We start from the raw sequence: 24,653 nt of genomic DNA on the forward strand, positions 1-24,653 counted from the left end.
CTGTTGCGTCCCGTTACCTATGGAAAAGGGGTCGGATAAGGATCCGTTAACTCGAACCCGAGCTGTGGGTGATCTATAAACTCCCATAATCCTACCAAGTGCTAGTGGACCCAATCCGATGTGCCCCAGTACAGACCTCATAAAACCCCAACTGACTCTATCAAAGGCCTTTTCGGCATCAGTGGATAGCAGCACAGTGGGGGAGTTACCTTGGGATGCTATGTGGATTAGGCTCAATACCTTGGTGGTATTATCCTTAGCCTTGCGGTTCGGGACAAAGCCCACCTGGTCGTTATGAATTAGAGAAGGCAGGAATACATTGTCTGTTCGCCATCAGTATTGCGAAAAGTTTGACATCGACATTCAGAAGTGATATGGGCCTATAACTGGGGCACACCGAGGGGTCTTTACCGGGTTTAGGAAGAACAGAGATGTGGGCTTCTAAGGATTGACCTGAAAAATGGGTATCTGCGGAGATAGAGTTAAAGGCCTGGAGGAGATAAGAGGAAAGGAGACCCTTAAATTGTTTATAGTAAGTAAGCGTGAAGCCGTCTGGCCCTGGACTCTTACCAGAGGGTGTCGAGGTCATAGCGCTTTCCAGCTCTTGCAGGGTAAAAGGTAATTCCAGAGCTTCCCTATCTGAGGGAGATAGGACGGGGTAAGATACCTTTTCTAAATACGCCTTCGCCTTTAGAAAGTCAAAAAGAGGGGTAGCGCCATCAGGTCGGTTTTCTAGATTATATAAAAGGGAATAATACTGTTTGAAGCATGCAGCTATTTCAGAGGTTTTGAAACGGAGAGCGCCCCCAGGGTCCTTCACGCTATTTATAAACAGAGATGAGCGCTGGGCCTTAAGTGCCTGGGCCAGGAGGCGACCAGGTTTATTACCCCACTGGTAGTACTTGGAGTTGCATTTACGGACTGAAAGCTGGATACTATCGGTGAGGGTTTTCTTTAGCTGAGCCCTCGTGTCAAGTCATTCTAGGTAATCAGTCTCCGACAGATGTTTTGTGCGAGGACTCAAGAAGGTGGAGTCGTTGTAATAGTTTTGTGATTAGTGCTAACCTCTGTTTTTTCATAAATGTACCCAACTGTATAAGTTTACCTCTTATGGTGCATTTATGCGCTTCCCACAGGATAATCTTAGAAACATCGTCGGTATCATTTATGGAGAAAAATTCAGTCATGGCCCTCTCTATTTCTCCCCTGCAATATTGGTCCTGTAATAATGATTCATTAAGACGCCAGGTCCATTGACCTGGGGTAGCTTGGGGGGTAGAAAGAGTCATAGACACCGGGGCGTGGTCAGACCAGGTTATCAAGCCAATGGAGGAATCTATCAGTAAGGGGAGATGTCTGTGACTAAGGAATAGGTAATCGAGCCGAGAGTAAGCTTTGTGCGGGGGTGAATAGAAGGAGTAGTCTCTATCGGAGGGGTGAAGGACCCTCCAGGAGTCTGCCAGCTGGAGATCGTGGAACATTCTTCTAACTTGTCGGTATTGACGTTGGGAGGTCCGGGGGGCGTTAAAGGATGAGTCTAAGGATGGATCCATTATCCAATTCAGATCACCCCCAGAACAACAACGCCTGAAAGGAGAGGTTCCATTTGGGAGAGGGCGGAGCGAAAAAATGGAATCTGGTCCCTATTTGGGGCATAAAGTGCGACATGTGTATGGGCACATGCATATTTTACACTGCACTATCAGGAGACGACCCGGGATCAGCTTATGAACTGATATGTCAGACAGCTGAAGGGTCCTAGAGAATAATATCGCTACACCTTTTGATTTAGTCTGGGTTGTTATTATAAAAGGCCTGAGGGAAACGATAGTTAGTCAAGGAGGGGCTACTAGCTGAGATTTTAAAATGCGTTTCTTGGACCAGTGAACATCTACTCTATCAGCCCAGAGAGACCGTAGAAGGGAGGCTCTTTTCTCCGGTACATTAAGGCCCTTTGCGTTGATCGATGTTATTTTGATTTTACCAGGGGATGTCATGGGAGGCATAAGTCATAGTTGAAGGTGGTGGGCCCGGAGTGGTCAACAAGAGGAAGGAACAGGGAGGAAAGCGAAAGAAACAGAGCAAGTAGAAAAAACAACAATAACAGTCAAAAAACCCGCAATGGGGTAGCTGATCCATCTAAGGATCAGAAACCCAAGAGGCCAAACAGCCAGGAGCGGGTAAGGGGCGAGTGAGGGAGCCACCGCCAGAGGCATATTGAAAGATGGGAAAAAGTAATGCAATAATCAGAACACGTACTTAGTTTTAATTAACTGTAAACTGTAAACCTCGTTAACATGAAGAAATCTTCAAATGATAGGATAGAAGAAATCTCATAGTCAGGAAATAGGAGCCGACAATCAACGGCCCAATATATAATGGGAGGGGCATAGCCCCAGTCACAGCAAAATATTGGATGAAGGCTGATCAGTGGTGAGAAATGGTATTAAGCTGTAACCTAGAGAGATAGTTTAAGGAGAACAAGAACAAACAAAAGATCACAGGTTATCAATCAGGTAGCATTTGAGTCATTGTCAGAGGGGGATTCATTGGTACTTTTCCTCCAGGCCCTCCGTAACTCCTGCCAGGGGATTCCTGTACTCTGGGGTTGGAGAGATGGCAATGCTGGAGTAGGGAAGTCCCAGTCGCGTAAGTCAAGTTTCGGTAGGCCAAGACCTTTACAGAACATAGGGAGATCAGAGTAGGAGTTGAGGATGTGGGTTTTCCCCGAAGAGGAGACTTGGAGATTAAAGGGGAAGCCCCAACGGTATTTTGTTGGCGTTTACGGAGCTCGTCCGTTAGGGGCTTGAGGGCTTTCCGTTGTTGGAGGGTGTGCCAGGACAAGTCTTGGTAGATATGGATCATTGAACCGTTAAAATCAACTCCATCGAGTTGGCGTACCTTGCGCATGATGTCGTCCTTCTGAGAAAAATAATGCAATCTGCAGATGACATCACGTGGTCTGTCTGCAGAGAGACCTCTTGGTTTCAGAGCACGATGGGCCCTATCGAAGGTGATAGTATCGCTGGGATCGTTACCTAATATCTCGTTAAAGATTTTCGTAAGAGCATCAATCAGGCCTGTTTGAGGAACGTCTTCCGGCAATCCCCGAACACGGATGTTGTTTCTCCTCCCTCTGTTATCCAAATCTGTTAACCGTGTTTGGAGAGAGCGAATCTCTGTCGACTGAGCTTCAATGACATTCGTCAATGACTTCAGGAACGTGTCGGAAGAGACCTGGTGATCCTCCAAACTCGACACCCGGTCAGAGATGTGGGAAATGTCCTGTCTCTCATGGTGGCCAGTTCACGTCTCACTGTATCTTGTAGATCCTGTTTAGTGGGTAGATTTTTCATATAGGCTAAAATATCTTGTAGATCCCTACCTCCTGGAGGGCAGGCATGCGGTACGTCCGCACTTGGAGGGGACGGGTGAGGGGCAGGCGGGGAGAGGAGGGAGTTTGAAGCAGAAGGATTTTCTGTTAATGCGGGCGAGGTGGATTGTAAGAATGATCTCATAGCGGACATGTTCCCCGCGGAGTTGATGTGCCGGTCTTTTGAGAAGATTTCTTGTTCCTGGGCATCACTCAATCAGCATCGAGAAGCTTAGATTCATTAAGGTTTAAGATAACGAGGTGAAATAAGGTTGCATAACTCGCGTAAGAATGCCTTCAGCGGTGTAGCTCCCTGTGGGTTGGCATCAGCAGTTCATTACGGTATCAGTGGCAACGGCAGCCTAGCGTAGCACACATCTATAGCACTAGACCGCTGGGGTGTCTCAGCGGGTTGGAAAAGCATTCAATCGGTTTCTTATATTTGAACAGAGATGCACATCTCAGTTGGATTTTCCTAGGGTAGCCACCAGAGGGAGTTTTCTGTAGAAGCTACAGCTCAGGGTCTGTCCTGCTTAATGGGTGCTGGGAGACAGCAGGAGTGCGACCTACTGTATCAGACGAAGGTGTACAAGGTGCAGGCTGTGTCAACACCACTCCATAGAATCCCCCCTTAGGGCCATAGCCAGAAGACAGTCCACAGTGAAAAGGGAGTCAAGCGAGATGGCCGTCGCAGCGGGGAGCCGGAGCACCAGGGGGGTATGTACTTGTAGTTCCCTGCGTGTACGGACAGCGGGAGGAGAGACTGGCTTGCGGCAGGGCCGGTGCTGCGGACGGTCCCCCGGCGGTTGCGGGTAGTGGATCACAGCGGAGGGGTCGCGCGGCGGGTCCAGGGCGTTGTGACTGTGCCCCAATATGAAATGAGGGAGAGCGGCAGGGAAGCCAGGGCGCTGCAGTATGGAGCGCAGCACATTTACAGTCCCCCAGCCTCGGGATGTTTAGCCAGCCCCCGTCCCGTCTTACCAGTAAGTCACCGCAGGTGCTCCGACAACAGGAGGCCTCGGCCGTGAAGGAGAGGGCATCGGCTTCGGGCGTTGCGAGCCGCTGGCAGGCGTTCCGGGCTGCTCGTCTGAGGCTTCAGGGAAAGCCGCGGCAAGATGGCGGCCGCACTACTCGTGGAACCCCGCCGCCCGGGGCTCCGGGGGTCGGCGTCCCGGGCCGCTGGGGGAGCTAAAGGGCAGCCTGACAGTGGTGAGGGCCTCACTAACCCTGCGCAGGGCTCCAGAAGCTTTAACAAGTGAATCCGAGTGTCGGCGCGGCTCCGGGAGTTCAGACCGGGATCCGTAGTCACTCTAGGCCCCGGCTTCAATCTGGGGAGAGGGCCGCAACCCGCAGGAGCGCTGAAAAGCACTCCCCGATTCCGCGGCGCCTCCCCAGGGTGATCCAAGCCAGCTGGATAGCAGTGGGGGAGATAATAAGATGTGGGTGGGTGACCCCGAGTGTCTTATAAGGGGTTATTTGTAGGGTATTGTACGGGAGCTCCTAGGCTGCACGTCTGTCTCCTTCAGTAGCCAAGCCACCTCATCAAGACGTTTTTACAGAGATAACAAGTCTTTGGGGAATTCCTCACATAGACATGATGGCGTCACGCCTCAACAAGAAGCTTCGGAGGTATTGTGCCAGGTCAAGGGACCCTCAGGCAGTAGCGGGGGACGCCTTGGTGACACCTTGGGTGTTTCAGTCGGTCAATGTGTTCCCTCCTCTTCCTCTCATCTCAAAAATATTGAGAATCATAAGACAATAAAGGGTGAAAACAATACTCATTGTTCCAGATTGGCCTCGAAGGGCCTGGTATTCAGATCTTCAGGAGATGCTCACAGAAGATCCATGGCCTCTTCCTCTCAGGGAGGACCTGTTACAACAGGGGCCCTGCGTGTTCCAAGACTTACCGCGGTTACGTTTGACGGCATGGCGGTTGAATACACATACGGGACCTTCCTGGGGGGGTCCCGCTAAGATCCCCCGGGTAGAACTGGCATAAAAGGCTTGACTAGCACTTGTTGTGATGTTTTAAGCTATAAAGGAGACTTTGCCAGTATAAATATTCACTATAGCTCCGGCGCCATTAGAGCTAACTCAGAGCGGGACCTGAGCTGTTTTGGCGCCTTCCTCTGCTTACAGCAGCCATCTACAGCACACACAGCGCTTCCTGCCTCACAAGACACGCTGGAAAACTGGTACAGGGTGCAGCAAAGGGAAAGAACCGCTTGTGTGCACTATCCTGATCCTCTGTAGGACTTAAATTGCTAGTGTTTACTGTGGTAGAAAGCTGACCGCCTCACTGGGGCTGTGCAGCTCAGGGAGTGCTGGTGTCCTCTCTCTCATTTGTGTCTCCTCTCACTTACAGTAGGGCAGGCTTGCATTATAACTGTCTGTGTGTATGTTATTGTGCTTACTGTGAAATATGGGTAAACACAAGCTGTGCAGTGTATGTCACACCAGATTCTCTCCATTATCTAATGATTCTGTTTCCTGTGAACAATGCAGTCAATCTTCACAAATCAGTCAAGGGGGGGGGTCCAGAGCCCCACTGGTTAGGGTCTCTTAAGACTATGATGTCAGATATGTCTTCCCAGCTCACTGCTAATGTGCAGAAGACTCGGCAACTGCAACAAGCTGTTGCAGATTTAGCTGCTAGGGCAGGTGCACAGCCCTCCCTCTCTCATGCAGGTCCCCAGAAGCATGGTTTACCTGCTCTGCTATCAGATTCAGATGATATTCAAGATGGGATGACCTGGATCCCATTAGGGGGATCCCGATTCTATTCAGGGTTTTGAACCCCTCATTTTGGCTATAAGGGATGTGTTAATGCTCCCTCTAGAGGACGCTGCATCACAGCAGTTTTTTTTTCTTTGTACAAAACAAGCCCAATGTCACTTTCCCTGATTCTCCAGAGTTAGATGACTTATTCAAACAGGCCTAGAAAAATCCAGACAAAAAATTTCAAGTGTCCAAAAAATGTTTGCGCACTTTCCCATTTGCTTCTCAAGGTAGAACATTTTGGGAGGAACCACCTGGGGTGGATGTCTCTCGCCTGTCTAAGAAGGCGGTGCTGCCTGCCCCGGGCTCCTTTACTATGAAGGATCATGGGGATCGAAAGATAGACTACCCTAAAATCTATTTACACTGAATCCGGCCTTTCACAAAGACCGGTCATTGCGGGTTGCTGGATGACCCATGCTATTCATTCTTGGGCCACGCAAATTCAGGGGGGCCTCTTGGGGGGATATGCTCTTAGTTACTATGGTAACCCTCCTGAAGCACATTCAGGACACTACCCATGTCCTCTGTGATTCCCTCAAGGAGATGGGGAACATTAATGCTCGGACGTCTGACATGGTGGTATCGGCGTGCAGGGCCTTGTGGTTGCGTCAGTCGATTGCGGACGCAGAAGCCAAACGTAATGTGGAATCCCTCCCCTTTTCGGGGGAATGGCCTTTTGGGGTTGAACTGAAAGCATGGATTTCCAAAGTTACTGCTGGGAAATCCAGGTTTCTCCCCTTGGGGGGGCCTGCCTGCGAGTCGCTCCTATCCGGGACCGTCTGCCCAGTCCTTTCGGTCTCACACTTTCGATGGGAGGCCAGAGGTGCCTCCGATGCGGCTAGAGGCACCAGAGGTATCTCCAGAAAACCTGCATGTACCAGTTCCACCAGTTCTTCTTCAAGATGGAAGCCCTACTGCGTCACTTCAGCCGCGTCTGGGATACCACCTGCCGCGTCTGGGTCAGGGAGCTCATTTCTCAAGGCTACAAGCTGAAGTTCGACAGTGCTCCCCCCCTTCTTCCCCCAACAAAGCATACCAGCTTTGGTGGATATGCAAGGTACGTTGCAACAGACTATCCGAAAGTTGGTCCAGTCCCATGTCATTGTTCCAGTGCCACTACCGCAACGCGGCAATGAGTTTTACTCAAATCTGTTTGTGGTGCCGAAGCCGGACGGTTTGGTCAGACCCATTCTGAATCTGAAATCCTTGAATCCTTATTGGAGGGTGTTCAAGTTCAAAATGGAATCCCTGCGAGCAGTGATTGCGAGCCTGGAAGAACAGGAATTTATGGTCTCCTTGGATATCAAGGACGCCTATCTCCATATTCCAATTTGGCTTCCTCATCAGGCATACCTGCGGTTTGCCCTGCTGGACGTTCACTTCCAATTCCAGGCACTGCCCTTTGGCCTGTCAACAGGCCCGAGGGTTTTCACAAAGGTGATGGCGGAGATTATGCTTCAACTCCGGATCCAGGGGATCAATGTGGTCCCTTATCTGGACGATCTTCTGATTAAAGGCAAGATCCAGGGCGCTTTTGTTGCTCCATATCGACCGCACTATCCGTCTTCTGTCTGACCATGGGTGGATCCTCAACTCACAGAAGTCCCACCTGGAGCCTACTCAGAGGCTCCTGTTCCTGTGGATGTTGCTGGATACTGTGGCCCAGAAGGTGTTTCTACCAGAGGACAAGGCGAAACACAGTAATGGGTTGGGGTTTTGGAATCCGCACTGGTTCAGATTGTAATTAAGTGATAGCAGTTTGTAAGCAAATTTTTATCTGCCGTAGGAGGCAGAGATCATACTAGTAACCAACATAAAACTACCAGTTCGCCTGACTGGCTTTTGTGGGTAGTATAGGGTTGGCGGTGCTCCCGGACATAAGTTCAGAACAAACTTTGTAGGGTTTTTTTTGCAAAGAAGCAAAAAAGGGGACTGTTTAGATGTCTTTCTGGGGCACACTTTTGATAAATTAGTTTGTAATGAAGATGGAATGATGTGAAATGTAATTATAAAGATAAAACATAACTTTTATTTCATATCAGACGATAAAAAAGGGGGGAGAGACAAACAAATTAGATAAATGATGCTGTATATATCAGCAAGGTGAATAAAAAAAGTATTAAATCACAATGTGACGATATGTGACTCTCTTAATGTAAAGTAGGTGGCAGAAGGTTTGTCCGCACACCCACTGGAAATAAGCGAGTATTGATGTTTGAATTGAATCAGAGCAAAAATTTTAGGTAAATCCTGTATTCTCTATGGATTTATGAATTTTTATACTTGAGTATATTCATATGAGAGAAACAGGAAGAACCGGCTTTAACGACTCCGGACTCCTTCTAGTAGGTAACACAGATATTAGTGCTGCAAAGACCAATAGCAGTAGGAATACTGGTGAATGAAAAATATATACACGGAAGGTGTATTCCTTGATACTACAGTACCCAGTATTCCCAGAGGGTCACCCTTTCTGGTACTGACCAGGCCCAATGCTGCTTAGCTTCCAAGATCAGACGAGATCGGGCATATCCAGCATGGTATGACTGTAGATAGTCAAGTATATACCTATCTGCGTATGGAGGTTTGGGCTGGTCTGGAAAGGTATAAAGAAAATTGAACCCAGTTACTAAAAAGTATCTAGGCACTGTGTCCCAATAATTTGGGTGAAAGAAGATGTGACCGAGTGCAAGGGGAATATTCACATATGTATAGTATCAAAATGAAGCATAGGGCAGCCGGTATCCTGATGTTGACACTGGTGCCGAGTGTATTAATGTTGTCAGATATCAAATTATTTGCCCAAAATGTAGCATTCAAAATACAACCATATTGGTAGTGGGATTTTGTAAGAAACCATGAAAAAAACACACACATGAAGCAAGAGTCCTCAAGGAGGGCAAAACAAATTCTGCATGCTCACTGTTTCCCACAATTTAGTTGTGGTGATATCTGTTGAATATGTGAAAGTTTCCCTACTAATAGAGCAAAAAGGTATACATATAAATATATGCACATCCAAATATATCAGTCTGAAAATAACAAGGTAGATATAAATATCTGCATAATCCAAATAGAAATGCTAGGTAAATTGTTGTTCTAGTAATTGAAAAGATCCGTCAGTCTGAATTTAGACAGATTCAAAATAAATCAATTGCTAAATGCTTCGCAGAAATACTATGTGTTACCACATGAAAAGCATAATGATACCCATAAAGTCCAGCACACAAGCACAAAACCACAGTATAATCATTAATCAATTTGCAAGGAAAAATTATTTTACATACATAAGACCATATTTGTCATAATTTATACAGTGCAGATTATGTATGTAGACCTTCTGTGGATTTGTTCAGATTCTCCAAAGCACTGTCCTGACTTGGCTATTTGAAGAGAGGGTTAAAAGGATGATACACGCATTGCCATCTGATTGATGGTCTCTAAATGGTTAAATACCTGGTCTGTATAGGGGAAATCTGGAGAGACAGCCAACAATTGCTGTTTAGGTCAGGGCTTGTTGCTATGGCAACCTATCCTGTCCGTGCCATGTGCACGGAGCGGAGAATGCTCATCCCCTGTGAGTTAGAAAAACACAGAGGGATGAGGTGCCTGTAGGAGAGCCTGCCACAAACTAATGGGGGTGGTGTGTGGTACTTGCGGTGTGCTGTGGAGGAGTCCGCCCGCCGGAGCTCCGTGACGGAGATCCCGGAAGTCGAGCGCCGGACCGGAAGTGACGCGCGTTTCGCTGGGAGGAGCTTGTTCACCTGATCGTCAGACGAAACGCGCGTCATTTCCGGTCCGGCGCTCGACTTCCGGGATCTCCGTCACGGAGCTCCGGCGGGCGGACTCCTCCACAGCACACCGCCAGTACCACACACCACCCCCATTAGTTTGTGGCAGGCTCTCCTACAGGCACCTCATCCCTCTGTGTTTTTCTAACTCACAGGGGATGAGCATTCTCCGCTCCGTGCACATGGCACGGACAGGATAGGTTGCCATAGCAACAAGCCCTGACCTAAACAGCAATTGTTGGCTGTCTCTCCAGATTTCCCCTATACAGATAAGGTATTTAACCATTTAGAGAGACCATCAATCAGATGGCAATGCGTGTATCATCCTTTTAACCCTCTCTTCAAATAGCCAAGTCAGGACAGTGCTTTGGAGAATCTGAACAAATCCACAGAAGGTCTATATACATAATCTGCACTGTATAAATTATGACAAATATGGTCTTATGTATGTAAAAAATTTTCCTTGCAAATTGATTAATGATTATACTGTGGTTTTGTGCTTGTGTGCTGGACTTTATGGGTATCATTATGCTTTTCATGTGGTAACACATAGTATTTCTGCGAAGCATTTAGCAATTGATTTATTTTGAATCTGTCTAAATTCAGACTGACGGATCTTTTCAATTACTAGAACAACAATTTACCTAGCATTTCTATTTGGATTATGCAGATATTTATATCTACCTTGTTATTTTCAGACTGATATATTTGGATGTGCATATATTTATATGTATACCTTTTTGCTCTATTAGTAGGGAAACTTTCACATATTCAACAGATATCACCACAACTAAATTGTGGGAAACAGTGAGCATGCAGAATTTGTTTTGCCCTCCTTGAGGACTCTTGCTTCATGTGTGTGTTTTTTTCATGGTTTCTTACAAAATCCCACTACCAATATGGTTGTATTTTGAATGCTACATTTTGGGCAAATAATTTGATATCTGACAACATTAATACACTCGACACCAGTGTCAACATCAGGATACCGGCTGCCCTATGCTTCATTTTGATACTATACATATGTGAATATTCCCCTTGCACTCGGTCACATCTTCTTTCACCCAAATTATTGGGACACAGTGCCTAGATACTTTTTAGTAACTGGGTTCAATTTTCTTTATACCTTTCCAGACCAGCCCAAACCTCCATACGCAGATAGGTATATACTTGACTATCTACAGTCATACCATGCTGGATATGCCCGATCTCATCTGATCTTGGAAGCTAAGCAGCATTGGGCCTGGTCGGTACCAGAAAGGGTGACCCTCTGGGAATACTGGGTACTGTAGTATCAAGGAACACACCTTCCGTGTATATATTTTTCATTCACCAGTATACCTACTGCTATTGGTCTTTGCAGCACTAATATCTGTGTTACCTACTAGAAGGAGTCCGGAGTCGTTAAAGCCGGTTCTTCCTGTTTCTCTCATATGAATATACTCAAGTATAAAAATTCATAAATCCATAGAGAATACAGGATTTACCTAAAATTTTCGATCTGATTCAATTCAAACATCAATACTCGCTTATTTCCAGTGGGTGTGCGGACAAACCTTCTGCCACCTACTTTACATTAAGAGAGTCGCATATCGTCACATTGTGATTTAATACTTTTTTTATTCACCTTGCTGATATATACAGCATCATTTATCTAATTTGTTTGTCTCTCCCCCCTTTTTTATCGTCAGATATGAAATAAAAGTTATGTTTTATCTTTATAATTACATTTCACATCATTCCATCTTTATTACAAACTAATTTATCAAAAGTGTGCCCCAGAAAGACATCTAAACAGTCCCCTTTTTTGCTTCTTTGCAAAAAAACCCAGACAAGGCGAAACACTTCAGGAGATGGTCTGCATGGTGCTCCGACCTACTCGAATGTCCGTACATCTCTGCATAAGTAGTTGGGAAAGATGGTTGCCTCATACGAGGCAGTCTAGTATGGGAGGTTCCATGCCAGAAAGTTTCAGTTGGATCTCCTGAGCAAGTGGTCCGGATCGCATCTCCAGATGCACCGGGTGATTCAGCTGTCACCTCAGGCTAGGATTTCCCTCCTGTGGTGGCTACAGTCCTCCAATCTCCTGGAGGGCAGTAGTTTCGGGATTCAGAATTGGACCCTCCTCACGACTGATGCGAGTCTGAGAGGATGGGGAGCTGTCACCCAAGGGGCGCAGTTCCAGGGCAGGTGGTTAGCCCACGAAAGCTTCCTTCCAATCAACATTCTGGAACTTCGGGCAATCTACAATGCTCTCTACTTCAAGCCTCTCCTCTGCTCAAGGATCACGCGATCCATGTACAGTCGACAACGCCACAGCGGTGGCATATATCAATTGACAAGGAGGGACGAAAAGCAGAGCCTGCATGCAAGAGGTGTCAAAGATACTCCTCTGGGCGGAAAGAAATGCAAGAGCCATGTCGGCAATCTTCATTCCGGGAGTGGACAACTGGGAGGCGGACTTCCTGAGTTGTCACGATCTCCACCCGGGGGATTGGGGGCTCCACCATCAGGTGTTCCAGCAGATCATCGACCGGTGGGGTTGCCCACAAATAGACATGATGCTTTGGCTGTACCGGCTGGTCTACTTGTTTCCTCCGATCCCATTGCTCCCAAGAGTGCTAAAGCAAATCAGGAATCAAGGTGTCCGTGCAATTCTAATTGCCCTGGATTGGCTTCGGAGGGTGTGGTACGCGGATCTTCTGGACATGTCTGTCCAAGACCCTTGGCCTCTACCACTAAGAAGAGATCTTCTTCAACATGGGCCGTTCGTCTCCCCGGACTTATGGCGACTTCGTTTGACGGCATGGAGGTTTAGCGGAACATCCTAGCTCGCAAGGGCCTTACCAAAAAGGTTATTGCAACCATGGTTCAGGCCAGGAAGTCTGTGACGTCAAAACACGATCATCATATCTGGAGGAGATATGTCTCTCGGTGTGAGGAACGCACATATCCACGTGCAGAGTTTCACTTGGACGTTTCCTACATTTCCTGTAGGCTGTTGTGGATAAGGGCTTACGTCTGGGTTCCATTAAGGTCCAGACTTCAGCTCTCTCCATTTTCTTTCAGAAGAAATTGGCGGTGTTGCCAGTTCAGACCTTCTTGCAAGGGGTACTCCACATACAACCTCCCTTTGTGCCGCCTACGGCACCCTGGAATTTGGATGTAGTGTTGACATTTTTGCAGTCCTCTTGGTTTGAACCTCTGATGACGGTAGAAGACAAGTACCTCACGTGGATGACGGTGATGTTACTGGCCCTGGCTTCTGCTCGACGTGTTTCAGAATTGGGGGCCTTATCGCGTAAAAGTCCCTGCTTAGTCTTTTATGAGGACAGAGTGGAGCCCCAGACTAGACAGCAGTTCCTGCCGAAGGTTGTCTCCGCGTTTCATCTGAATCGGCCTATTGTGGTTCCGTCCAGTTTTGACGTTTCTGCTCCTCCGGAGGCATTGGATGCTGTGCGTGCCTTGAAGATATATGTCAAGCGTACAGCTTGGGTCAGAAAGACGGATTCATTGTTCGTGCTCTATGATGCGCAGAAAAAGAGTTGCCCTGCTTCAAGGCAGTCCATTGCTCATTGGATTAGGCTTACTGTCCAACAGGCCTATGTGTCGGCAGCCTGACCTGTTCCCAAGTTTCTAAAGGCCCGTGGAGTCTCAGCCTTGCAACTATGCCAAGCTGCTACCTGGTCAGGGAAGAACACTTTTGTGAAGTTCTACAAGTTTGATACCCTGGCCAAAGAGGATACTCCGTTTGGGCAGGCGGTGTTGCAGCAGTCTCCGCCTGTTATGGAAGTTTTGGGATGTCCCCATCGTACTAGTTTCCCCCAATATCCCTTATGGATGCTAGAGAAAATAGGATTTTAATACCTACCGGTAAATCCTTTTCTCGTAGTCCATAAGGGATATTGGGCGCCCACCTCAGTGCGTGGACTTTTCTGCAGTTTCTTGTTCTATAGTTCCTGTTCAGCTATTGCTGTTGTTGTTACTAGCCGTTGCTGGTTGTTGTATGTTAATGGTGTGCTGGTGTGTAAATCTCACCATCCTTTCTGTTATCTTGTTCCTTCTCTCATATATGTACTTTCTCCTTCAGGCACGTTTTTACCTATAACTGCCGTTGGGAGGGGGCATAGAGGGTAGGAGCCAGCACACCCAGTGAAGAAATTTAAAGTGCACTGGCTGCTTTGGACCCCAACTATATCCCATCGTACTAGTTTCCTCCAATATCCCTTTTGAACTACGAGTAAAGGATTTACCGGTAGGTATTAAAATCCTATTTTAACCTACCCCGTTAATAGACGTTAACACACAGTCACTGAAAAGTTCAAAAGTTTGTGTTTTACCAGGGTTGTGGCACCCATTACCCCCTAGTTATTGTGGATTTATTTTTTTCCCGTAAAATATCTGTAAGTGTTGCTTGCGGGCTCACTTTGGGGCTAATTGATTTCCACCCCTTAGTCTATTCTCCAGGAAGGACATCAGACTGTTAACAGCGTCTCAGGGTTTTGCAACCAGACAGCTGATCCTGTGGGAGATATTTACCTGCCCTCTTGATTTAGTGAGGACAGGGCCGCATCTGATGGGGGCTTGTCATGATGTAAGGAGAGGGGAATAGGATACCACAGACTGAAAGTTATGTAGTAGGCTGAGCAGGATGATCTGACGGCACAGAGTAGGGTTATTGGACTCCTGATGTAGAAGGATTGTGGTGTCAAAGATATCATTATATGAAATTCAGTATAAATATCCCACTTATTCTAGATTGTGCTGTAGGGGCACCTATTCTTTAAGATCAATATTTCAGATTTTGCTTAGTGAATTCATTAACATGCTAAACATTCTCATAGCAATCTGTTTTTCTCCAGCTGCTCTAGAACTAAAAATACCAGCATACCTTTCAAGTCTTTGGGGTGCCACAGGATTGCTAAGCCTGATTCGTGTAAACAAAAAATTTAAAAACAGCTTACTAATTGGTTTTATTGTACACTGGACATAGCTCGCATTTTGTGTTTAATACATTATAGATGAAAAGTTTTATTGTCTTTAGAAGTCTGTCACCCTATTGGCTAGTAATAAGATTTTGGGGTATGGGGTCATATGCCTTCAGATGTTTGTATATGGTGTATAAACCTTCTTCTGCTTGTCATTTCTTTGTTTACTTCAGGACCTGAAAGGAGGAGCGTGGAGATAGACTACAAGAATAAAACAATCACTGCCTATCATGAGTCAGGACATGCTATCATTGCTTATTTTACTAAGGATTCCATGCCTATTAACAAAGCCACAATTATGCCTCGTGGTCCCACACTCGGACATGTAAGTCAGTATTCTTATAGGACAACCACAGGCTATAAAAGCATCTGAAGAACATCCTGGCCCAATAGTCTTGTTTAGGAAGTCCAAACCTACTGGAAGGAGATGAAGATACAAAGGGGCAGATGTACTCAGTCTTGTAGGGAGAGAAACTACCAACCAATCAGCACCTGTCTTCAAACACAGCCTGTAACATGGCAGTTGGGAGCTGATTGGTTGGTATTTTATCGCTTTCCACTTTATCACTCTCCTAGGCTTAGTACAGTTTGTACACATTATTGTCCGTAAGTAGTACAAATGTTTGGGCTGCTGGGTCATTGTAATGTTGTTTAGATTGCTGGTTTCTCAAGGCCGCGTCACATTTTAAGACCATTTCTTTTAAATAAAAGAGTAATACATTTAAGAAATTTGTAAGCCTTTTATGTGTGCGAGTGATGTTGATTTGTATGGTTGTCCATTTTATCTGCAGGTATCTCTTCTGCCAGAGAATGATCGGTGGAGTGAGACCAGGTCACAGCTCCTGGCTCAGATGGATGTGAGCATGGGTGGAAGAGTAGCCGAGGAAATAATTTTTGGCCCGGAGAACATTACTACAGGTAACCTCCCGCTTTACAGACTGATCCTATTTATGATATTAGCCATAGGCTGTGCGGATCTGATTTTCTGCTCTCTCACACCCAGGGGCGTCTAGTGACTTTGACAGTGCAACAAAAATAGCAAAACTCATGGTAACAAAATTTGGAATGAGTGAGAAGGTAACAATTTCCACTTCTTTGTTATAATGTTATGTCGTAGCCATGGAACATACATAAAAGAATATAGAATGTTGCACTGTTATTATTTGCGGTTATTGTTTGTAAAAAAAATAAAAAAATATATATATTTTTTTTTATTCTAGCTTGGTGTCATGACTTATTCTGACACCGGAAAACTCAGTCCCGAAACACAAGCTGCTATTGAGCAAGAAGTTAGAAGTATGCTGAAGGTAAGAAGGCCACATTCGTGTAAATTGCTAATGTTATGATGGGGAAAAAACCAAAACAGATCAGAAATTAAATTCTTAAGTCCGTATTTTATATATATATATATATATATATATATATATATATATATATATATATATATATATATATATATATATATATATATATATATATATATATATATATATATATATATATATATACACAACAAATAACCCAAACTCGCGCTATATAGGATTTGGCAGCACCTCATAACAAAGTCTCCCTGCTAGTGGGAGATATACAAAGATAATGGATAAAAGTATTCAGAGGGCGCACTGTGACTTCAACTCCAAATATTGGAAACCAGCATGAACCGAATAGCAATATTTTTTAATCAAACATTAAAAACATTAAAATCATACAGAAGTATAATAGTTCATAAGCACATTATTCATTTGTACAAATGTAACACTTCATAAATACTATCATAAACCCAACGCGTTTCGTCCTATAAGGACTTCATCAGGGGTACAGTTCGTAGCTGGTCATGGAGGAAAGAGGAAGAAGGAGAGTAAAGAACAAGAAAAGAAGAATATCAATTGATGTCATAAAATGCATTTCAATTTCAACATTCTTTTTCCTTAACAAGGTACCTAATATTTGTTCAAAATATATATTCATTCAACTGATAATCAAGAGTAGATAATTAATACATACAGAGTATCATCAGACAATGAGAAAAGAGAAAAATTCTCAACAGACACAATTTAGGTAATGACTACTTACTATGGGTACTGTTTCGGGTGGGTCCCGTGTAACCATAAAGTTTATTATTAGTGATAACCGTATTTGATGTGTGGTACTCTAAAGAGAATAGAGTCTGTCAGAAAGAACCCAGTTACTTTTCATACTTTGAGCTATAAGATGACATTAATCACTCACATTAAATGAATCTCAAACATCAAAGGTCTTCCATGTAGAGTATGGTGGAAATATCTAGAGAAAAAGGGGGTTGTCTCAGACTAAATTTAATTTACTATTGTAACTAACCATCTACAATAGTTATACTCACATTTGAGTTCAGAAAGTGCCCATAGCCAATTATAAACTGTCTTCAATGGTTTGGGGGAGATCAGGTAAAATCTAAATGAATTAGATAGATTTAGATAAGGTATATGCAAGCCTTTAAATGGAGGTTCTATTATCAAGGTTATAAATTAACTTACTTTTAGAACTAGAATCAAAGATACCGGACAGAAATCCAGATAGGCCAAAGGCGACCAACTAGAGATTAAATGGATTTAATTAGTTAACTAGTTGAAAAAAATTATTTTAGTGAACAATAAAGGGATATACTGATTACTTACATAGTGAGATCCTGGACCTGGTGACTGCCTTCTCTCCTCAATGTCAAGTGAATTGACTTATGAGGGCCTGACCTATTTATACCTGTAAAGGTATTACATCACTTCCTTTCTCTGCTGATAGGTCAAGCAATAAAACAGCTATAGAGGGCTTTTTTAACCCCCCAATTACAATTATATTCCTAAACTTATAAAGGTTAAATTCACAAGTCTATAGAGTAATATAAGGTATAGAATAGAGGATTTAAATGGACCAAAAATCATTTATTTCGGCTTTGCGTTCCACCTATCGTATGGTGGAACGCATGGACTTCCGTTCAATCCTAGCGCTTCCCAATCTAAATAAATATATTAAGCCCAGAGGGGACAAATGGTGAATTTTAATTAAGCCAAGAAAGGGTACATCCGATCCGGGATCACTACAGATCCCGGTCGGTGCAACAAACGGAGAGAGAGAGTCCGTGTCCGCGGACCCGTGCGTTCCATCTATTGCTAGGTGGAACGCAACGCGTCACTTCCGCAACACGGCCTCATGCGTTCCATCCATATTGAGGATGGAACGCTGTACGTCACCCCCGCGACAGGCGCTTGTGCGTTCCACCTGTCCAGACGGTGAGACGCACAATATCGATTCCTATTTACGCCAGGCATTCCGCCCACTCATAACAATACACTATACTTCAAAAGGGTATTAGTGTTATATGGTATATAGTATCTCACTCTAAAGTATCCCACATTTTAGACAGAATGCGTATCAATGGAATTTGAACGCTATTTTCTCAATGTCTTTACAAACAATAATAATAATATAATATGACATACAAAAAATTATTTTCACATAGTTTACCAATTACTTGCTGATTTGTATTCGAGAGATCCAAATATCCTATTTATAGAGTATGGTGAAAAGAATAATAATTCACAGTCATAGTTGGAGGATCACAAAATGGTACATAAGAGAAATAGCCCTAAATATTATGTTATTTGTTATTATAACATACAAAGAGTGTGATTCAGGTTATTCATAACATATAGAGTACTACATAGAAGACTTCTCTTATTATTGGGGGCTATTAGATGTAACCTACTTAAATAAGAGATATCAGGGGTTAAACATAACAAATGATTGGACATCCCATATCATCAATGGTTACTTCTTATCTTAAGGACGTATAAATATCATATTTCCAAAATGTACTCTATTTTAACCAGAATAATGGACCTGACTCAACAACCCAGGAAGGAGACTATATCGATGTTCTCATTGAGACCAATCGGATGTAAAGTATTTAGTGTGTAGATCAATATGACTCTCGTTTGGCTAATATTAGATCTCGATCTCCTCCTCTTATATCTGGTTTAATATGTTCTAATACTGTGAAAGTCAGCCCGGTCACATTTGATTGATGAACTTCCACAAAGTGTCGGGGCAGGCTGTGTGACATCATTTTATTTTTAATATTCCTCAGATGTTCCTGGACTCTGATTTTTAATCTACGTTTCGTTTTGCCCACATAGGACAGACCACAAGGGCAATTTATTTTATAGATCACGTATTCAGTCATACAGGTTACCCGATCTTTCAAAAAGTGTAAACTACCATTATCTAGTATTATTTTCACATTAGCCTTTTGCATATATTTGCAACAGATACAGTGGGTGCATGGAAAACAACCCCATTTATTGGTGATGTGATATGTTATGAATAACCTGAATCACACTCTTTGTATGTTATAATAACAAATAACATAATATTTAGGGCTATTTCTCTTATGTACCATTTTGTGATCCTCCAACTATGACTGTGTGAATTATTATTCTTTTCACCATACTCTATAAATAGGATATTTGGATCTCTCGAATACAAATCAGCAAGTAATTGGTAAACTATGTGAAAATAATTTTTTGTATGTCATATTATATTATTATTATTGTTTGTAAAGACATTGAGAAAATAGCGTTCAAATTCCATTGATACGCATTCTGTCTAAAATGTGGGATACTTTAGAGTGAGATACTATATACCATATAACACTAATACCCTTTTGAAGTATAGTGTATTGTTATGAGTGGGCGGAATGCCTGGCGTAAATAGGAATCGATATTGTGCGTCTCACCGTCTGGACAGGTGGAACGCACAAGCGCCTGTCGCGGGGGTGACGTACAGCGTTCCATCCTCAATATGGATGGAACGCATGAGGCAGTGTTGCAGAAGTGACGCGTTGCGTTCCACCTAGCAATAGATGGAACGCACGGGTCCGCGGACACGGACTCTCTCTCTCCGTTTGTTGCACCGACCGGGATCTGTAGTGATCCCGGATCGGATGTACCCTTTCTGGGCTTAATTAAAATTCACCATTTGTCCCCTCTGGGCTTAATATATTTATTTAGATTGGGACGCGCTAGGATTGAACGGAAGTCCATGCGTTCCACCATACGATAGGTGGAACGCAAAGCCGAAATAAATGATTTTTGGTCCATTTAAATCCTCTATTCTATACCTTATATTACTCTATAGACTTGTGAATTTAACCTTTATAAGTTTAGGAATATAATTGTAATTGGGGGGTTAAAAAAGCCCTCTATAGCTGTTTTATTGCTTGACCTATCAGCAGAGAAAGGAAGTGATGTAATACCTTTACAGGTATAAATAGGTCAGGCCCTCATAAGTCAATTCACTTGACATTGAGGAGAGAAGGCAGTCACCAGGTCCAGGATCTCACTATGTAAGTAATCAGTATATCCCTTTATTGTTCACTAAAATAATTTTTTTCAACTAGTAAACTAATTAAATCCATTTAATCTCTAGTTGGTCGCCTTTGGCCTATCTGGATTTCTGTCCGGTATCTTTGATTCTAGTTCTAAAAGTAAGTTAATTTATAACCTTGATAATAGAACCTCCATTTAAAGGCTTGCATATACCTTATCTAAATCTATCTAATTCATTTAGATTTTACCTGATCTCCCCCAAACCATTGAAGACAGTTTATAATTGGCTATGGGCACTTTCTGAACTCAAATGTGAGTATAACTATTGTAGATGGTTAGTTACAATAGTAAATTAAATTTAGTCTGAGACAACCCCCTTTTTCTCTAGATATTTCCACCATACTCTACATGGAAGACCTTTGATGTTTGAGATTCATTTAATGTGAGTGATTAATGTCATCTTATAGCTCAAAGTATGAAAAGTAACTGGGTTCTTTCTGACAGACTCTATTCTCTTTAGAGTACCACACATCAAATACGGTTATCACTAATAATAAACTTTATGGTTACACGGGACCCACCCGAAACAGTACCCATAGTAAGTAGTCATTACCTAAATTGTGTCTGTTGAGAATTTTTCTCTTTTCTCATTGTCTGATGATACTCTGTATGTATTAATTATCTACTCTTGATTATCAGTTGAATGAATATATATTTTGAACAAATATTAGGTACCTTGGTAAGGAAAAAGAATGTTGAAATTGAAATGCATTTTATGACATCAATTGATATTCTTCTTTTCTTGTTCTTTACTCTCCTTCTTCCTCTTTCCTCCATGACCAGCTACGAACTGTACCCCTGATGAAGTCCTTATAGGACGAAACGCGTTGGATTTATGATAGTATTTATGATAGTATTTATGAAGTGTTACATTTGTACAAATGAATAATTTGCTTATGAACTATTATACTTCTGTATGATTTTAATGTTTGATTAAAAAATATTGCTATTCGGTTCATGCTGGTTTCCAATATTTGGAGTTGAAGTCACAGTGCGCCCTCTGAATACTTTTATCCTATATATATATATATATATATATATATATATATATATATATATATATATAATATATTTATATATATATATTTATATATATATTTATATATATATTTATATATATATATTTATATATATATATATATATATATATATATATATATATATATATTAAAAAAAAAAAATTTAATTTCTATTTCTTAACATGAAGTCCACATATTTTTTCATAAATAGTTTCATAATCATAATGTTCTAGATTAAGATGGGTATTTTAAAATAGAGTCACATGGTGTGGCTTAGTCCATGACTCCAAAAGGCTATCTGCGATTTGAGGGTGGGTGTATGTGGACACTTCTGTACATATCTCATTATTTAATAAATGTACTGCTATATATCTCTCCATCCTGAATCAGTGAGGCCTCATTCTTTCTAGTATATTTCTCAAACCAATCTCGAGTGTAGCGAGCTCTGATTTTCTGTCTGTTGGTACTACAGGTACTTATTCCTTTAAGTAGAGTTAGCTTTATTTTACTGCACAAAGTGAAGTAGTCAGTCTGCTCTGCTAATTAGTCTTTCATTTATTTATTTATTTTTATCTATTTTTTAATTAGGATTCCTATGAACGGGCAAAGCTTCTCCTGAAGACACACGCCAAGGAGCACAAAAACCTGGCCGAAGCGTTACTAATGTATGAAACATTGGATGCCAAAGAGATTAAGATGGTGCTAGAAGGAAAGAAGCTGAATGTCAGATGATATCTCTAATACCAGTGTATAGGACTCTGAACTTCTCGTTATTTTTTGTCACTGCAGCGAATCCATTCTTTATAGTTACATAATCCTCTCTTATTTAAGGTATTGCGCAATATTCCTGAGTTTGAAAATTGAGAATTTATTCCTTGCATATTCGACTGCAACTGTGATGCATTAGGCAGCATTTTAAAAACAGGTTTGAGTACTCATACAGAAAGACAGATGCGGGTAAGATCTCAGGGCATGATATGTCGGGTAACTGGGGATGTGTGTATATATCCCACCATGCTTCACATATGGGCATTACGTCGTCCTGTGCTCTAGAACACTGCACGTTTCACTTTTCTGCAGATACACTCACTGTTCACATTATGTTGCCTCTGGTTGTTGAGCCAGCTGCTGGCAGTCTGTACATTAAAGTAGTTACCAGCTTCCACTGCTTATCACCTGTAGTGTACTTAAATGCGTCAGTCTGCATAAAAACAAATGGCAATATAGAGCAACATGTTCAGGAGAGAAGCTCTTTCTGAATCATGAGGACATAAACATAAGATCAACATAAATAATATTAATTTAAAAAAAATGCACTATTGAATATGGGGAATCTGGATATGACTGGTCCCTAAAGTTTCTTTACTCTGAAACTCTCTGCACCAAACTGCCATTTAAACTGACATTACAGGCTTTAAATATTTGAATATACAGAAGAATGGAATGTTTGTGTGTGTGTGTGGAAATATTCCATAGAAATTGGTGACATTAATCTATTTCTTTAAATACAATTCAATCACCGTTAACCAAACACCATCATCTACGGTTTGCAATAACATTGATTGGACTGGACAAGTATCCTGAATATTACATTTGGTTGTAAAGTTTTAAAGAGTTTTTAAAGTTTGGAATGATTATTGAATGCTGGGCAGGTATTGTCATTCACCTGGCTTCTCCTTCAGTGAGTGGAACCAGCCACTGACATCCAGTCCACTAAGAGGACGGAAGACATCGGTAGTTTGGTTAGGATGGACTCTATGCAGCTGATCTTATGTCTTCATTTTGTATCCTAATACATCTATTTTAATATCTGGTCAGAATGACAATTGATGCACAACTAACTGTGTAGCTGAATATATTTTTGTTTGGAATCTAGGAGTTTTTTTTACTCCTGTCCAAAGCAGCAATGCACTTTTTCATTTATAATTGCCTGCTTATCACAAGTCCTTGGCAATGCCATTTGATTCCTATTCTCTGGTCACAAAATGAGATCTACCAACCTATTCCTTTTTGCAAGTAAAGGTCTCCTAAATATTTGAACAAAGAGCGATATGGTTTAAACTAATGTAGGGTGAATCATCCGGAAATGAACGGTTATGGCAGTTCTCTTGTTTAAGAGGATGGGATATTGGAAGATACAACATAAAAACAAATTTGAGACCTGTCCACCACCATTATGTCACATTTTTATAATTATCTCAAGATTTTTGGTTTAAAGATTGAAGTACTAGTTAGAATTGTACAACCAAAAAAGCAGGAAAGTATCGGTGATTGAACTCACAAAGCCATCAAGAGTGCACACAAGTCCAGTGAATCAACAATGCGACTTACTTTTAATTGAACAAGATAATTGTTACGATTGGCTGAGCAGTTTAACCTTGATTAAATGCACTAAACCTGAAAATGTTCATTCACTAGCTGATTCACCTTACACTGAAAATGCTCTTTCTGTAGATTTATTCAGTTTTTTTTCCTGCTCCCCATCCAGTTAGTACAATCATAATTCACACACTAAAATTTAATTTTGACTGGAATTGATTCATATATAGAAAACAAAAAGGTACTTACCCTGGACATGCTATACATTAAATCTGCTGTAGACCCATGTGGCTCTGCCGGAAGTTCTCAACATTCAGCCTGTTTAGGATTGATTGGGGGAGAGGCATCAACAACTGCACAGTCTGTTAGACCAAGGCCAAATGTTAGCCTTAGAGAAGACAGTGGTCTCGTTAGTGCAGTCTAAGATACCTCAGCGGATCCAAGGTTGGTATCGACCTCAGAACTCATTCGTAGCCAACTAAAATTACTATTTGGTTGGGATTCTTTCTACTTTTCTTCGTTACTTTCATTCAGTTGCATTATTTTATACTGATTACCACCTAGCATGTACAAGTATAATTCGGAGCTACGTTGCTTTTTCGTCCTGACCATTGACATACCTGTTTGAATACAGTAAAACACCAATACGGACTGTTTTAAGCTCTTAATTGTTGGTGTATTTAATCAACCAGCTATATAATATCTGACCATTAAAGATCAATTGTAGCCTTGGCACTTCTTTTACTACTCTAGGGATATATCAAGTTTATTTTGTGATTTTACTGCTAGCAGTGTTTAGTTATAAGAGCCAGCGGCGGCCATGTTGTTGTACAGTGGAACTTCTGGAACTCTGCCAACTGTGCTTTCAGATTTGGAATGTAACACATATTCCTACCTGTGTATATTGAGGCGTATTAAGCATATTTAAACATGTAAATAAATGTAAAGTCTTATGGCTAAAA

General features: G+C 42.4%; 1 protein-coding gene, 2 long non-coding RNA genes and 2 pseudogenes across 3 annotated transcripts in view; 3 read left to right on the top strand and 2 right to left on the bottom strand.

Moving 5' to 3' along the window:
* Nucleotides 1–24,653, top strand: part of YME1L1 (YME1 like 1 ATPase) — a 134,426-nt gene extending 109,773 nt beyond the window's left edge. Inside the window, exons 15-19 of the mRNA XM_063921680.1 lie at nucleotides 15,107–15,258; nucleotides 15,725–15,851; nucleotides 15,937–16,010; nucleotides 16,154–16,240; nucleotides 21,961–24,653. Of these exons, the coding sequence (XP_063777750.1) occupies nucleotides 15,107–15,258; nucleotides 15,725–15,851; nucleotides 15,937–16,010; nucleotides 16,154–16,240; nucleotides 21,961–22,104 (584 nt within the window). The 3' untranslated portion in view covers nucleotides 22,105–24,653. The remainder of the gene's footprint in view (nucleotides 1–15,106; nucleotides 15,259–15,724; nucleotides 15,852–15,936; nucleotides 16,011–16,153; nucleotides 16,241–21,960) is intronic.
* LOC134930562 (5S ribosomal RNA) lies at nucleotides 8,590–8,708 on the bottom strand (annotated as a pseudogene).
* LOC134930706 (5S ribosomal RNA) lies at nucleotides 11,122–11,240 on the top strand (annotated as a pseudogene).
* On the bottom strand, nucleotides 16,583–17,627 carry LOC134928842 (uncharacterized). Its single transcript, XR_010178053.1, has 6 exons — nucleotides 17,588–17,627; nucleotides 17,447–17,504; nucleotides 17,293–17,363; nucleotides 17,163–17,216; nucleotides 17,007–17,084; nucleotides 16,583–16,761 (listed from the first exon to the last, which is right to left on the bottom strand). It is a non-coding gene; the product is annotated as an uncharacterized LOC134928842 (long non-coding RNA).
* Nucleotides 20,271–20,892, top strand: LOC134928843 (uncharacterized). Its single transcript, XR_010178054.1, has 5 exons — nucleotides 20,271–20,310; nucleotides 20,394–20,451; nucleotides 20,535–20,605; nucleotides 20,682–20,735; nucleotides 20,814–20,892. It is a non-coding gene; the product is annotated as an uncharacterized LOC134928843 (long non-coding RNA).

The sequence above is a fragment of the Pseudophryne corroboree genome, chromosome 5 (genome assembly GCF_028390025.1).
Source record: "Pseudophryne corroboree isolate aPseCor3 chromosome 5, aPseCor3.hap2, whole genome shotgun sequence".
NCBI lineage: Eukaryota > Metazoa > Chordata > Amphibia > Anura > Myobatrachidae > Pseudophryne > Pseudophryne corroboree.